The sequence below is a fragment of the Scyliorhinus torazame genome, chromosome 10, assembly GCF_047496885.1.
Source record: "Scyliorhinus torazame isolate Kashiwa2021f chromosome 10, sScyTor2.1, whole genome shotgun sequence".
NCBI classification, from domain to species: Eukaryota; Metazoa; Chordata; class Chondrichthyes; order Carcharhiniformes; family Scyliorhinidae; genus Scyliorhinus; species Scyliorhinus torazame.
The window spans coordinates 63,195,640-63,213,229 of NC_092716.1; the positions used below are offsets into that span (position 1 = coordinate 63,195,640).

Consider the following 17,590-nt stretch of genomic DNA (forward strand, 5'->3'; position numbering starts at 1 on the left):
GATGGTGGGTTCCGGAGATGGCAAAGGGCAGGAATTAGGGGGATGGGAGATATATTTATAGACGGGTGCTTCCCAGCTTGAAAGCCTTGGAGAATAAATTTGAATTGCCATCAGGGAATGGGTTTAGGTATCTCCAGGTGCGAGACTTCTTGAAAGGCGGGTTCCGGCCTTTCCGCTGCTGCCACCAGGGGGGATACAGGATAAAGTAGTCTCCAGTACCTGGGTGGGAGAGGAGAAGGTATCAGATATTTACCAGGAACTTTTGGAATCGGAGGAAACTCCAGTGGAGGAGCTTAAGGGCAAGTGGGAAGACGAGCTAGGAGGAGAGATAGAGGCGAGTTTGTGCGCAGATGCCCGAAGCAGGGTTAATACATCCTCATCATGTGCCAGGCTTAACCTGATACAATTCAAGGTAGTCCACCGGGCACGCATGACGGTGGCCCGGATGAGCAAGTTTTCTTGGGTAGAGGACAGGTGTGCGAGGTGCGCAGGATGCCCAGCAAATCATGTCCACATGTTTTTGGGCATGCCCGAAGCTTAGAGGGTTTTGGCAGGGTTCCGCTGTGGCAATGTCCACAGTACTCAAAACACGGATGGTGCCGAGTCCGGAGATGGCGATCTTTGGAGTGTTGGAAGAGCCGGGAGTTCAGAGGGCAAAAGAGGCCGACGTCTTGGCCTTTGCCTCCCTGAGACGGATCTTGTTAATGTGGAGGGACTCAAAGCCCCGAGTGTAGAGACCTGGGTTAGTGACATGGCTGGGTTTCTCAGTCTCGAGAAAATAAAGTTCGCCTTAAGAGGGTCAATGGTTGGGTTCACCCGGAGGTGGCAGCCGTTTGTCGACTTTCTCAGGGAAAATTAAAATGTCAGCAGAAGCAGAATTCCAAAGGCGGGGGTGGGGGGGGGGGGGGTGATGGGGGTGGAAATGTTTATTGTACCACGTTTATGTCGCTGTTATTATTATTATAAAAACTTGCAAATACCCTGATAAAATTATTTTTTAAAAACGTATTCACCAAAGAGAAGGACTTGGTGGATGAGGATTGTAGGGTAGAGGGTGTAGATATTCTGAGTCATGTTGATATTAATAAAGAGGAGGTGTTATTCATCTTGAAATGCATTAGAGTAGATAAGTCCCCAGGGCCTGATGGGATCTACCCCAGAATACTGAGGGAGGCAAGGGAGGAAATTGCTGGGGCCTTGACAGTAATCTTTTTATCCTCAGTGGCTACAGGTGAAGTTCCAGACGACTGAGAGTAGCCAATGTTGTTCCATTGTTTAAGAAGGGCAGCAGGGATAATCCAGGAAATTATAGGCTGGTGAGCCTTACGTCAGTGGTAGGGAAATTATTGGAAAAGATTCTTCGAGACAGGATTTACTCACATTTGGAAAGAAATGGATTTATTGGTAATGGGCAGCATGGTTTTGTGAAGGGGAGGTCGTGCCTCACTAATTTTATTGTGTTTTTCGAGGCTGTGACAAAGATGATAGCTAAGGGAAAGGCAGTAGATGTAGTATACAAAGACTTGTGTAAAGCCTTTGACAAGGTACCTCATGGTAGACTGGTACAAAAGGTGAAGTCACATGATCAGAGGAGAGCTGACAAGTTGACTACAGAACTGGCTTGGGCACAAAAGACAGAGGGTAACATTTTGTTCAAGTAGACATTGTTTGAAATACCAGTTACCCACCAGGTGAATAAAGCCACAAGGTTCCATGGTTTTCAACAAACAAAATAAACTTTAACAGACAAAGTAAAAAAAAAACAATCTCCAATACCTATTTTACACTCAAACATGCATAATTAATCTGAGGTAGATATGAACTAACAGTCAACCTGTGGTAAAACATGCCATACTGCACATTAAATGGTTGATGCTACCCAAACAGATCCCATGGATTTCTCAGCAGCCAACTGAGACGTCAGTGACAACTATGAGTCACAAAATCTTGTGAGAACTCTGTCTCCTTCATAAGGGATTTTAACTCCTCACTTTTGAAGGTCTAGCCTCTGAATTCCCTTAAAGCCACTCTGACTTTGACTGCCTCAATAACTGCTCACCTCTGGATGGTTTAATCTCTTCTCCTGAGATGGTTCTCTATGGGATTCACAAAGCTGCACTCCTGCCTCCAATTGCTTGACCCTTCCTAATCTAGCACAGATTGCTTAACTACACTAAGCTGGCACTGTGCCATGTTCAGACTCCTGGCTGCACCAAGCTGCAAATGGCTCCCAAGCCTTATCTGTCACCAGCTCAAAACCAGCAACCTTCTGCCATTATCCCAGTACCCCAGGACTTTCCTGAGCCAGCAGCACTGAACAATTCAGCCCTAATTACCTGGAGCCTGCAAACATTTTGATTTGGACCTTCTTTCCCACTGTAGATAAATTGAAACCAGAGAATCCATTTAAGCTCCACCCATCTCCATGCTGACCAAGATCACAGAATGATTTTAAGCTAATTTAGCTGTTACTCCCAAAACAAAGCAGAATATCTCTCTGGACTGCACCTCTTTGTAAGCAGACATCATGGGTGGGATTTATCAACCAACCCACCGTGTGAGCGGATCTCACCGATCCCACCATTGTCAATGGTATTTCCTGGCAACTGCATCCTTCGGTGCCGGGAAACCCGTGTGCCAGCGTGGGACCAGAGTATCCTGCCGGCGTGAACAGCCGGTAAATCACGCCTCATGTCTCTAGTTGACCAGCTAAGTAAGTTTTATGGCTCCACCGTTTCCATTCTGACTCTATTAAACAAACACATAGGCTGGAATTTTCCAGCCATTGGGATTCTTGTTTCTTGCCCACCTGTTTCCCGGCAGCATCAGGTGGCTTCAATGGGGAGTCCCATTGGCAAATAGTAGGAATAGAGAATCCCACTGCCAGCGAATGGCGTACCACCGAGAAACACGTGGCTGGGTGCCAAGAGAATCCCACCCGTAACCTTCTGAATTGCCAGGTTCTTTTTGGTGTTCCAGCAATCTCTAAAGCCCAGCATTATCTTACCTTCCTAACAATAATCTTCCCAGAGATAAACAAATATGAACGCAAATTAGATATTTTTAACAACTGCCAAAATTCATGGGAACTGTCAAAGCTGTCAAAGGATTTAACTCTGCTGGACTTTAGACGGAAAAGTAAGAGTGGCATTTAAGAAAAATCAATGCCTGATATTTCACTCTGTTGATATCAGGCTGAGGGTTATGATTATAGGATTTGTGCTGCATGACTGATTATACAACCTAACATTATCATAATGATTGTGCTTATTAAGTGAGCAGTTTCATTGATAGCTCCAAGTATTTATAGAAAATAAATGTCTGTTTTCACAAGGAAGTATTGTTTTGACAAAGGGAGTGCTTTTTACATAGTACTGTCATCAAAGACATATCAATTTCTTTTATGTCAGCATGGCTCTTGAAGTTCGCTAATGGTGGGTGCTAGATGAGTTGGCATGGAGGGGATAAGGGAAAAAGGTAGTGGGAGGGGAATAAGGGTTGGCATGAGTTGGCACAAAATTGGCATTGGGGCAATAAAGGATGAATGTGGGGCATGGGGGTATGAGGGGCCGTGGAGAGTAGATAGAGGGGTATGGTTAGCAATGTGGCATGAGGGGCCTTAGGTGGTGGGTGGGAACATGACGAGGCATAGGGACATGAGGGGCCTTTGGGAGTGTGTAGAGTGACATGGGGTAAAATAGAGTGAAGGGGCCATGGGGATGGAAACGGCTGACATAGCATGGGATAGCATGGATAGTGCATGGGGTCACCCCATAGGGCGTGGGGGGAGTGAGAGGGGTGATGGCTGAGATGATGGAGGGCTCTATTTTGTTTTCATCATTTTTAAAATATCCTCAACAAAATGCCAGAGCACAGAGTCAGGCCTTCTGCCCAGCCCGACTCTGCACCTAGCAGCCTGTGCACTAATTCCAGGGGTGGCATCTGCTCCAGCTCACCACTGTCCTCCCCACCACCCGGAATGAAAACCCGATCTGTGGACTCTTTTTACCGGTTCATTGTTTGATGAAGCCAGGAAATGTCCCATCTAAATCCGGGCCTTGATATACATGCTCAAATGGATGTAAAAGATTGAATGTCACTATTTAAATAGTACAGAGACCTTTATTATTGAATTGATTTTGTGGGAGTTTGGCAAATTTACCGGCAAAATAGCAGTGATTACACATTAAAAATAATCCATTGTTTGTAATGTCCTAAGTAGGATAAGATGCTAAATAAATGCAAGTTCTTCCTTTTAATGTAGGTTAAAAGTTCAAACTCATAATTTGAAGCTTGAACTCCCAATCATCAAACTCAAAAGTAAGGGTTCTCAAAATTAACTGACACATATGACTTGTTTGATGTGTTAAAATTTGTGATCATATGTTTTGTTGGGCATTTCATTGCAATTTCATACCTGAACAGGTATCAATAAAATAAAAACAACAATTCCCAACAAGGCTGTTGGTCCAAGGATAATGTAGGAATATATTGTGCAACTGATCAGCAATACTGGACTACCAAGTATTACAGGGCAAAACATAGCAGCGTCAAAGAGTTGTTGACCATCAGTTGATAGCAGGTTCACAGCCTGCAAAAAAAAATAAGAATAAATTAATTCCAAGTCATTTTTTTCGCTCTCTGAGTCTGATTTCAAATCGATCTGTATCTAACACTAAAATATTGCAAACCTACCTTTGCTTTCATGCTTTGTATAATGTTTGTTTCCACCACAAATTTTCCCTTTTTTTGCAACACAAACCTTAAATCCAATGTTCCATTTCCATTTAAAAAGAGAAAAATTATCATTTTTGGGGAGAGGTTTTTAGTCCCTCGGTTTCAAAGGAACAAATATAATTTTCATCGTTAAGGTATTTCAGGGTCAGTGCAGTGGGTTAGCATTGCTGCCTCACGGCGCCGAGGTCCCAGTTTCAATCCCGGCTCTGGGTCACTGTCCGTGTGGAGTTTGCACATTCTCCCCGTGTTTGCGTGGGTTCCGCCCCCACAACCCAAAAATGTGCAGGGTAGGTGGATTGGCTACACTAAATTGCCCCTTAATTGGAAAAAATGAATTGGGTACTCTACATTTTTTTTTAAATTATGGTGTTTCAGAGAGGCTTACACTCTTGCCATATATAGAGTAGCTTCAGGACATACAAGATACATTTAGAAACAGAGCTCAGAAGACACGTACACCTTTAATTATAATAAGTCACATATTTAGCAGCGATGGTGGCTGCATGTTTAATTTCTTAACCAAACTAATAGGTCTTACGATTTTAAGGTTTTTAGAAGCTTTGGTGTTCTTTGTGTTGCTAATTTTAGGATGGTTGGCATAGTGTCCAGAAAGACCACAAAATAATTATAAATTTATGAACACTACTTAATTGGATTCAACACTTACTCCTAGAAATACACAGTTGATAATAAGCATATAATCTACACTCATCTGCTACTAATCTCTATACTCTTACATTAACTATGATCTGCTCCCACTCACACTATCTTTCCTCAGTCTGTTCTCTAGCTTTCTCCTCAACTTCTCCCCCACAGGCTTAGCATCAATGTCTTATATAGGTGTGCATCTAGCTCCCTCTCGTGGTTGACTTCGACATTACACTAACCTTGCAGTTCTTTACATTTATGATAATGTCACATCCCCCTTTCTTTGGAAAAAAGGGTTATAGACTTTGTAACTTTTTTCATTTGAACATTGCAGTAGCGAGCAAGAATCATTAACTTGTTTTTACATTCAGTTGCAAAAATAACTGTTAAGTCATATTGGTGATGACAGATTATTAGTTATTACAGTCATTACAAATTTAATCTGTTTGGTGGTCTCCTCATTCCAGTTGATCTTCTCAGTGGTTTCATCAAAGTATGCAAGTTATCTTCCAAATTGTCTTAACTCATTGGTGATAATAATGGATTAGGAAAGCCAATGCCTTTGAAGATATCATCCTGAGCAATAATGTTCTGAGTTTGAGATAGAACATAGAACATAGAACATTACAGCGCAGTACAGGCCCTTCGGCCCTCGATGTTGCGCCGACCTGTGAAACCACTCTCAAGCCCATCTACACTATTCCCTTATCGTCCATATGTCTATCCAATGACCATTTGAATGCCCTTAGTGTTGGCGAGTTCACTACTGTTGCAGGCAGGGCATTCCACGCCCTTACTACTCTCTGAGTAAAGAACCTACCTCTGACATCTGTCCTATATCTATCTCCCCTCAATTTAAAGCTATGTCCCCTCGTGCTAGACATCACCATCCGAGGAAAAGGGCTCTCACTGTCCACCCTATCTAATCCTCTGATCATCTTGTATGCCTCAATTAAGTCACCTCTTAACCTTCTTCTCTCTAACGAAAACAGCCTCAAGTCCCTCAGCCTTACCTCATAAGATCTTCCCTCCATACCAGGCAACATCCTGGTAAATCTCCTCTGCACCCTTTCCAATGCTTCCACATCCTTCCTATAATGCGGCGACCAGAATTGCACGCAATACTCCAAATGCAGCCGCACCAGAGTTTTGTACAGCTGCAACATGACCTCATGGCTCCGAAACTCAATCCCTCTACCAATAAAAGCTGTTCTTAACAACCCTCTCAACCTGGGTGGCAACTTTCAGGGATCTATGTACATGGACACCGAGATCTCTCTGCTCATCCACACTACCAAGATTCTTACCATTAGCCCAGTACTCTGTCTTCCTGGTATTCCTTCCAAAATGAATCACCTCACACTTTTCTGCATTAAACCACCTCTCAGCCCAGCGCTGCAGCTTATCTATGTCCCTCTGTAACTTGTAACATCCTTCTGCACTGTCCACAACTCCACCGACTTTAGTGTCATCTGCAAATTTACTCACCCATCCTTCTACGCCCTCCTCCAGGTCATTTATAAAAATGACAAACAGCAGTGGCCCCAAAACAGATCCTTTTGGTACACCACTAGTAACTGGACTTCAGTCTGAACATTTACCATCAACCACCACCTTTGCCTTCTTCCAGCTAACCAATTTCTGATCCAAACTGCTGAATCACCCTGAATCCCATGCCTCCGTATTTTCTGTAGTAGCCTACCGTGAGGAACCTTATCAAACGCTTTACTGAAATCCATATACACCACATCGACTGCTTTACCCTCATCCACCTGTTTGGTCACCTTCTCAAAGAGCTAAATAAGGTTTGTGAGGCACGACCTACCCTTCACAAAACCATGTTGACTATCTCTAAACAAATTATTCCTTTCCAGATGATTATAGATCCTATCTCTTATAAACCTTCCCAAGACTTTGCCCACAACAGAAGTAAGGCTCACTGGTCTATAGTTACCGGGGTTGTCTCTACTCCCCTTCTTGAACAAGGGGACAACATTTGCTATCCTTCAGTCTTCTGGCACTATTCCTGTAGACAAAGATGACTTAAAGATCAAAGCCAAAGGCTCAGCAATCTCCTCCTTAGCTTCCCAGAGAATCCTAGGATAAATCCCAACCGACCGAATTTTTTCCAATTAAGGGGCAATTTAGCGTGGCCATTCCACTTACCCTGCACATCTTTTTTGGGTTGTGGGGGTGGGACCCACACAGGCACAGGGAGAATGTACAAACTCCACATGGACAGTAACCCGGGCCGGGCAATGAATCCGGGATCTCGGCACCGTGAGGCAGCAGTGCTAACCACTGTGCCACCATGGTGCCCGGAGATGCTCATTAGCCATGGGCAGAGCCCATACATGCCCCAACATATCCCCTGTGGGTGAAGCCACACAATGGCCCATAGGTAGAGCCCACAGGGTTAATAACATAACACAGTGCACTGGTGAATTATCAGTAATTATACATTCACCACATTCACCCCCTGTTTAAAAATGAAGTCCGGCGGGGGTGACGGGCTCATAGATTCAGTCGGTCCGGTGCCCGGATCGTACGTTGCGACCGCCGAAGCACTGGTGTTGCAGCCGCTTCGGGTGGCTGTGGAAGTGGGTCCGGAGCAGGCACAGGCGTGGACTCCAGGAACGGCTCTTCCGGAGCTTCATTCCTGTGGACCGGTGCGGCGGGTGGGAGGGAGCGCGGGAACATGGGAGGTTGGACGGGACATAGTGTGGGGGATGCAGTAGTGGGAGTGGTGTTGGAGCCTGCGGGCGCCAGGTCCCGGAGGGAGACGGTATCTTGCCGGCCATTGGGGTGTTCGACGTACGCATAGTGTGGGTTGGAGTGCAGGAGCTGGACCCTCTCTACCAGGGGGTCGGTCCTATGGCTCCGAACATGTTTTCGGAGGAGGACTGGACCCGGTGTCATCAGCCAGGGCGGAAGCGAGGCCCCTGAGGTAGCTCCCCTAGGGAAAACAAACAAACGGTCATGCGGAGTCTGTTTTGTGGCCGTGCAAAGGAGGGACCTAATAGAGTGGAGCGCATCGGGGAGGACCTCCTGCCAGTGAGAAACTGGGAGATTCCTGGAATGCAGGGTCAGTAGGACGGTCTTCCAGACCGTCGCGTTCTCCCTCTCCACCTGCCCGTTTCCCCTGGGGTTATAACTGGTAGTCCTGCTCGAGTAGATGCCCTTACTGAGCAGGTACTGATGCAGTTCGTCGCTCATGAACGACGAGCCCCTGTCGCTGTGGACATAACTGGGGAAACCAAACAGGGTGAAGACACTATGCAGGGCTTTAATGACAGTGGGTGTGGTCATATCAGGGCAGGGGATGGCAAACGGGAAGCGGGAGAACTCATCTATGATGTTAAGGAAGTACGTGTTGCGGTTGTTGGAGGAGAGGGGCCCTTTGAAATCGACACTGAGGCGTTCAAAGGGCCGGGATGCCTTTACCAGGTGGGCCTTATCCGGTCGATAGAAGTGCGGTTTACACTCCGCACAGATTTGGCAGACTCTGGTTATAGCTCTGACTTCCTCGGTGGAGTAGGGCAGGTTGCGGGCCTTGATGTAATGGACGAGCCGGGTGACCCCCGGGTGGCAGAGGTCATCGTGGATAGCCCGTAGTCGGTCATCTTGCGCGCTGGTGCATGTGCCGTGGGACAGGGCATCTGGGGGCTCGTTGAGCTTCCCAGGACGATATACTATATCGTACTTATAGGTGGAGAGTTCGATTCTCCACCTCAAGATCTTATCATTCTTGATCTTGCCCCGCTGCGTATTGTCAAACATGAAGGCAACCGATCGTTGGTCGGTGACGAGGGTAAACCTCCTACCAGCGAGGTAGTGCCTCCAGTGCCGAACGGCATCCACGATGGCTTGAGCTTCTTTTTCGACCGAGAAGTGTCGAATTTCGGAGATGGTGAGGGTGCATGAAAAAAACGCTACCGGTCTGCCTGCTTGGTTGAGGGTGGCGGCGAGAGCGACCTCGGAGGCGTCGCTCTCCACCTGGAAGGGGACGGACTCGTCCACCGCACGCATCGCAGCTTTTGCGATGTCCACCTTGATGCAGTTGAAAGCCTGGCGGGCCTCGGCTGCCAATGGAAAGAGGGTGGCCTTAAATAGTGGGCAGGCTTTGTCCACATACTGGGGGACCCACTGGGCGTAATAGGAGAAAAATCCAAGGCACCTCTTCAGGGCCTTGGGACAGTGAGGGAGAGGGAGTTGTAGGAGGGGGCGCATACGGTCAGGATCAGGCCCTAGGACCCCGTTTTCCACGACGTAGCCGAGGATGGCGAGCCTGGTTGTGCGGAAAACGCATTTCTCCTTGTTGTAGGTGAGGTTGAGTTTTTGGGCGGTTTGGACAAATCGGTGGAGGTTGGCGTCGTGGTCCTGCTGATCATGGCCGCAGATGGTGACATTGTCCAAGTACGGAAACGTGGCCCGCAGCCCGTACTGGTCCACCATTCGGTCCATCGCTCGTTGGAACACCAAAACTCCATTTGTGACGCCAAAGGGGACCCGGAGGAAATGGAAAAGGCGGCCGTGTGCCTCAAACGCCATGTAGTGGCGGTCCTCCGGGCGGATTGGGAGCTGCTGGTATGCAGACTTCAGATCCACCGTGGAGAACACGCGGTAGTACGCAATCTGATTTACCATGTCTGCAATCTGGGGAAGTGGGTACGCATCGAGTTGCGTAAACCGGTTAATGGTCTGGCTGTAATCAACCACCATCCGGAACTTTTCCCCGGTCTTGACGACCACCACCTGAGCTTTCCAGGGGCTATTGCTGGCCTCTATGACCCCCTCCCGCAAGAGACGCTGGATCTCGGACCTAATGAACGTCCTGTCCTGCATGCTATACCGCCTGCTTCTGGTGGCTACTGGCTTGCAATCGGCGGTGAGGTTTGCGAAGAGGGAGGGGGGGGGCGATATTTAGGGTCGCGAGGCTGCATATGGTGAGTGGGGGCAGGGCCCCCCCCGAACTTAAGAGTTAGGTTCCTGAGGTTGCACTGGAAGTCGAGTCCCAAAAGGAGAGGAGTGCAGAGGTCTGGGAGCACATATAGTTGAAAATTTGCGTACTCAGCACCCTATATCGCTAGGGTTGCAGTCGTGCACCCTTGGATTTGCACCGAGTGCGACCCAGAGGCGAGGGATATGGTCTGTTGCGTCGGGAATATTGGGAGCGAGCAGCGCCTTACCATGTCCGGGTGAATGAAGCTCTCTGTGCTCCCGGAGTTGAAAAGGCAAGGTGTCTCGTACCCGTTAATCCGGACGGCCATCATGGAGCTCCGGAGGTGCTTAGGTCGCGACTGGTCCAGGGTGACCGCGCTGAGGTGTGGGTAGCCGGCGGCATGATCGGAGGTGCTGGGGTGGCCCCACGATGGCTGTCCGTGTAGGTCATACGCGTCGAGCGGCATAGCAGATGCCGGCCAAGATGGCGGCCCCCGTTGGTCGAGCGTGGCGGGCGGTGAGGAAGATGATGTCCAAGATGGCGTCCCCCATGGATCGCACGTGGCCGCCCGCGTGGGGGAGGATGGCCAAGGTGGCGGCCCCCATGAGTCGCACATGTTATGCGGAGGCGGAGTCGGCAGACATGCTGCCACCTTGCGGGGTCTGCGGGCCTGTGAGTCTGTGGATCGGGTCTGTGAGTTCGAGTTCTTAGACCTGGCCAAGCAGACCTTGGCGAAGTGTCCTTTTTGCCCGCAGCTGCTGCAGTTCGCGTTGCGGGCCGGGCAGTGCAATCAGGGGTGTTGGGACTGGCCGCAAAAGTAGCAGGGTAGCCCCCCCATGATGGGCGGGTGGCCGCATGGCACATGCCTGGGGTAGTCTTGGGTCGGGGGCCCACAAGGGGGTCGCGTGATCGGCCGGGAACGCAGTAAGGCTCTGAAAAGCGGCCTCCAGAGAGGTAGCCAGTTTTACCATGTCGTCCAGGTCCTGGGTGCCTTTTTCGAGCAGGCGCTGTCTCACATAGTTTGTTCGGACCCCCGCCACGTAAACGTCTCGGACGGCGAGCTCTATGTGCTGAGTGGCCGTAACGGCCTGGTAGTTGCAGTTACGTGCGAGGGCTTTGAGTTCGCGTAGGTAATCATCTAGCGAATCCCTGGGGCGCTAGCGGCGAGTGGTGAAGACGTGTCGCGCGTATACCTCGTTCACAGGCCGCACATAGAGGCGTTCAAGTAGTGCGAGGGCATCTGTATAGGAAGCGGCTTCGTCGAGCTGGACAGAAATGCGATGGCTCACCCGTGCATGGAGGAGGCTCAACTTCTGTTCAGCAGTGACGGATGGCGTAGACGACGCGGCGAGATAGGCCTTGAAGCATCGAAGCCAATGTGAAAACATTTATTTCGCCTCCGCGGCCTGTGGATCGAGTTCCAGTCTGTCAGGTTTGAGGGCTGATTGCATAGTAGTATTTTAAGCTGATTAAATTGATGCGACCATCAATTCACTCGAAGACACGTGGAGAAGTAAACCGTGGTTTTAATTAGCTTAGAACTGAGCCTGCCTGTGACCGGTACAACACTGAAGGCGGCCCTGCAGGTCAGCAGCTCTTATACTTCCTGTAAAGGGGGCGGAGCCATGGGCGGAGCCCGTACATGCCCCAACATATCCCTGTGGGTGAAGCCACACAATGGCCCATAGGTAGAGCCCATAGGGTTATTAACATAACACAGTGGACTGGTGAATTATCAGTAATTATGCATTCACCGCAGCTACTGATGTGGTTAGATCTGGAGCACAAGTACTATTGCTGGAATGTTTTCAAGGCCCATAGCCTTTGCAGGATCCAGTGCCTTCAGCTATTTTTTGAAATCAACTGAAGACTGACATATTTCATTCTGGGATCTCTGGAAGAGACTGAAATGGATCATCTACTTGGCACTTCTGACTGAAGATGATTGCAAATTCTTCAGCCTCGTCTTTTACACTGATGTGCTCCAGAACTAACCACATGAGTAGCCGAGCTCCCCCATCATTGAGGATGAAATATTTGTGAAATCTTCACCTCTTCCAGTGAGCTGTTTAAATGTCCACCACCATTCACAACTGGACGTGGCAAGACCACAGAGCTTATACCTGATCCATAGATGTGGGATCATCATGCGACCATTGTTTGTGTGTAAGTAGTCCTATATTGTAACTTCTTCAGGTTGGCAGCTCCTTTTTAGGTTGTGTATGCTTGGTGCTGCTCCTGGGATGCTCTCCTGCACTTTATATTGAACTAGGATTAATGCTGTCACTTGATCCTGTGGTTGTGATGATGTGCATCAATGTAAATACATGTAAGCTAGCTAGACACTAGAGGGAGCACCAGAAACATCACACACACACACTCAACCATTGGATAAGTTAGATAGGAGGCGACCAATGGACATTCACGATACACAAGGAGGTGACACGACCACAGGGGGGCATTACACCAACCCACATATAATGGACACGAGACACATGATCAGGCCTTCGGCCAGTGGAGACAGTCAGTGAGGACAGGCACAGGGTTGATTCAATATTACACCCACCACGTGGAAAACAGCAGCTGGTTAGTCAGTCTGGGTAGCTATAATACCCATTGGGTCTGTGAGTTCGAGTTCTTAGACCTGGCCAGGATTAGCAGTAGTGTCGAACCCAAGTTATAAAAGTGTAAATAGTTTAATAAATGTGTTGAAGTTATCCACACATCTGAACCTTCCTTTGACAAATGTTCCACAAGGAAGCTGCTTATGTTACAAAGACAACATAACAAAACAGGGTACCAGTAGTGAACTGTTTAAATCCAGATAGCCATACCTCAGCGTACATTGACAACCAGCAATACCCAGGCAAGATGCTCGAGCTCTCGGTTCCGCAGCAGCTCCAGTGCACAGCGATCTCCGCGAAAACTGGCAGGTATTCCGGCAAATGTTTGAACTCTTCCTGGTGGCAGCCGAACTTGAAGACCTGGCCGATGATGAAAAAACAGAGCTTCTCCTCACCATCGCCGGTGCAAGAGCAGAAGAAATCTTTTAAAAATTCAAGTTCTCCAAGGGGCAAAACAGGTGCGACTTCCAGGCAGTCCTGGACAAATTCGGCAAATACTGTGAGGAAAACACACTCCAATCGGCAAGAAAAGGTAAGAGAAGCGCCAGTACTCACCTCGAGGCCGAAATCCCGGACCAGAGAACGATTTTGGTCGGCGGGCATCTTGTTAAAGGGACTACACTAGCGCAGTTGCGCGAGATGTGCGCAGAACGGGAAGGTTCGTTTGCGCATGCGCGAGACGCCGTGCATGCGCAATCAAGAAAACGGCCATCGATAAAGGAACAGCGATCTGCGCATGCGCCAGCGCTTCCTACGTGCTACGTCACGCGCGTCATGACGTCAGAGGCCCCAGACCGCACCAATTTAAAGGGGAAACGTCCCAAATCTAAGAAAAAATCTTTTAAAGCTGTAAAACAACCTTCCTTCACCTGGAATGACAGCACAATGCCTCAAATTGAACCAGGAAATGAATTTAACCTCCGAAGAACCCTGCAACAAGCAGTTACCTACGCAGAAACCGATGATTCCGACCTTGAATACTTCGATACCGACCTTTACATTTTCTCTGGACCCCGCGAGCCCAATGACAGCTCCATGGTCCTAGACGACTACGACTCGGACGAACCTTTCACCTTGAGAGGCTACCCCAGTACCAAATCCGAACCGCAACTGGACGTGTTGCACATTGGCGACCCCCATATTGAATCCGACGCAGACGCGGATTCATTCTTTGGATTTGAGGATCTTCAACCCAGTAGATATGACATCCCAACTCGTCAGTGCAGGATGATGCTGCAGCCTGAAATTAAGAGACAGAGAGCGGTACAAGCCCACAGAGAGTGGCCTGCAGCCACACAGAGCGTCGTCCACGCCCTGCTCAGGGTTCCCGACTCTACGAAAGAAGACACGCAAGACTCCACACCGCAGTCCTTGCATGAACAAGAAGTGACTCCAGTGTCACAAGACTCAAAAGCAAGCTCGTGGACAGGCTCCACAATTGCAGAAACGCATGACTCCGATGCGCAGTCCTTGCAGGAACAAGACCATGAGGGTCTAGCAACCTCCTCTGACCAACTAGCGGCAGACGATGCAAGTCTGCCATGCTCACGTAAACAGCAAGAAGACTATAACAGTCTACCACGCTCCACTGCACAGCAGGACGACCATGACGGTCTATCATGCTACAATGAAGAACAAAGCGATGATGACTGTTCAAGCCCAAATGAAGGACAACAGCAAGACAATGACAGTCCACCCACATTGTTTGCACCACCAGATGAAAACTCTGACAATTTACCCAACCCTAGTGAACAGCAAGCAGCTACTGAGGATCTACCCACGGTATGTGAGACAAGTGACGACAGCATCCCACTTCCCATGCAAGAGGTGCAAAGTGACAGACCTCAGCTAGTGTGTACAGAGGCGCTCGACGATCACTGTGAGACCACTGGTGACTCCGGTGACACCACGATACTTCCACCCTCATTCGCTCGAACCTCTCCACAGGTCAATGCATTCCTGCATGTTCCGACTCCAGACGTGCAGCTTCAAGAAATCTCAGCTGACTCCAGTGAACCTGCTAAGACTCCGGACAGGGAGCATCAACAAACCAACACCGACTCAGTTAAAACAGACCAGACTCCAGATGGGGAGCAACCAAACGCCGACTCTGATTCACGTAAGCCAGACTTTACTCCAGACAGGCAGTGCCGCAACCTCAGTGATGGCACGCTCAGGGTGACAGCAGATGCCACAACAAAAGGAGATGGATCAAGTAACAATTACACTGGGTCAGCAATAATAAGCAGCGGCTACAGTCCAAGAGGAATACACCAATTTTCACCACGGCTATGTCCACACATTTGTTCCACACCGACAGTGCAGCCAATGACAGCTCATGCTGGACAAACCCAGTATTCAGGCATGCAGCAGCCAGCAGTCTATGCAGCATATTCTCAAACACGCCAGCACTACGGATTGCCCACTAATGGGATCAAGACCGAAGGAGGACTACCGCCAGCGCACTCTGCACTACAGACTGGATGCCTTAGTTACAGCCCAGGATTTGCTGCACCACAGCCTGGCCAGACAGCATATTCCTATCAGATGCTAGGTTCTAGTTTCCCACCATCACCAGACATTGATGCGAGCAGCAATTCTGTCTCCAAAGCGACATGCTTCAACGCTTCTCAGCAGAATCACCCTTCCAGCACAGCATGTGGCCAGAACCAGTATGTACAGTCTCATCCGACTTCAACATCTGGCACATCCATAACCTCGAATGATACTGTTGATGGTACATCTTCAACGTCAACACCTTATCAGCTACAAGATGACATCCGACAACACCACCACAAACATAAAAAAAGAAAAAGACTCCAAATCAGACAGCGAAGTGATTTGACCACTTCTTGGTTCCTGTGGCACGGAAACGTTGTTGGCATTCATAACCAAGAGAGACATTTGACCATGATGTTTGATGGTTTATGGACTCACACGAATGATTTGGACTTACTGTTTAATCACTGTTCCCATGACTTGTATATACCTTACCTTATCTACCTGTTCTTTGTTCAGTTTTCTTAAAGTGTACAGAAAATATGTACATATAAAAATGGGAGGATGTGATGATGTGCATCAATGTAAATACATGTAAGCTAGCTAGACACTAGAGGGAGCACCAGAAACATCACACACGCACACTCAACCAATGGATAAGTTAGATAGGAGGCGACCAATGGACATTCACGATACACAAGGAGGTGACACGACCACAGGGGGGCATTACACCAACCCACATATAATGGACACGAGACACATGATCAGGCCTTCGGCCAGTGGAGACAGTCAGTGAGGGCAGGCACAGGGTTGATTCAATATTACACCCACCACGTGGAAAACAGCAGCTGGTTAGTCAGTCTGGGTAGCTATAATACCCATTGGGTCTGTGAGTTCGAGTTCTTAGACCTGGCCAGGATTAGCAGTAGTGTCGAACCCAAGTTATAAAAGTGTAAATAGTTTAATAAATGTGTTGAAGTTATCCACACGTCTGAACCTTCCTTTGACAAATGTTCCACAAGGAAGCCGTTTATGTTACAAAGACAACATAACAAAACAGTGGTAATGGTAGAGTGGGAGATATGCCGGGCCATGAGTTTACAAATTGTGGTTGATTGTGCTAATGGTCCACACCTGCTGCCCTGATTTGAGTTGTTGGGTCTGTTCATAATCGATTCCATTTAGCACGGTGATATTGCCACACAACACACTGAGGATTCTGCTCTGCGTGAAGACGGGGCTTTGTCTCCACAAGCACTGTGCAACGGTCACTCCGTCCAATACTGCTGTCCACACATTAGCCACTGCCATTCCTACATTACAACTGCAGCTGCACTTTTAACATTGAATACCTCATTGGCTATAAAGCATTTTGGCATATCATGAAAAGTGCAATATTACTGCAAGTCTTGTTTTTATACATTATATTATAGCATAGGAATCACAGGAAGATGGTAAAAAAGTTGTAGCAAATGGAGTTCAACAGCAATGAACAGTAGGTTGGGGAGACTTTGGAAGTATTTGGAGTGGTTTTAGGGTTGGGATTACCCAGGGCTGAAATATGTGGTTGAAGCTGTGGAATTTCTGGAGTCCAGCAGTAGTGTGTGTTGAGTACCAGGATATAGGAGGACTGCATGTATCCTGTGTTATGTAAAATAGGCAAAGTACCAAAGGCTGTGAGTAATATTTGACAAAAAGGTTTTCAGTATTCCAGTGCTTATGTGAGTTTGGTGTCTAGCACACTACAGGCTGGACCTGGGATATTTCTGGGCAGAGGGCTAATTCTGTTATGTGGAATTACTGAGTGGTGATGATACAGACTGGCAGCGATGGGGCGTAAGGTAATACAGTATTACATGGAGAAGTCCGGTTGTCTGGAACCATTGGCGGATGGAACTGGAATCTATTATTACTTGGACTGGAGGATGTGAGACTGTTAGCGTCATGGCATGATTGGGTAACATTGGAGAGAGAAGTGCAGGGGTAGTGCTGGAATTAGATCACATCAGTTCCATGACATTTGGGGGTGCTTAGAGTCTGACTGAGACCTCAGTGTTGACCGCACAGGATGCGTTCAGGTGGGATGACCAGTGCTGGAGTGGACTTCCAGGAATAAGTAGTGTTTCCGGGGATCTGCCAG

The 17,590-nt window shown here is 48.2% G+C and overlaps 1 protein-coding gene across 5 annotated transcripts in view; it reads right to left on the bottom strand.

Annotated features, from left to right (window-relative positions):
- abcc12 (ATP-binding cassette, sub-family C (CFTR/MRP), member 12) overlaps positions 1-17,590 on the bottom strand; it is a 296,461-nt gene that overhangs the window by 182,770 nt on the left and 96,101 nt on the right. For all 5 annotated transcript variants that reach the window (XM_072518199.1, XM_072518200.1, XM_072518198.1 and 2 more), the window contains one exon: positions 4,418-4,591. In XM_072518199.1, coding sequence (XP_072374300.1) covers positions 4,418-4,591 — 174 coding nt within the window. The remainder of the gene's footprint in view (positions 1-4,417; positions 4,592-17,590) is intronic.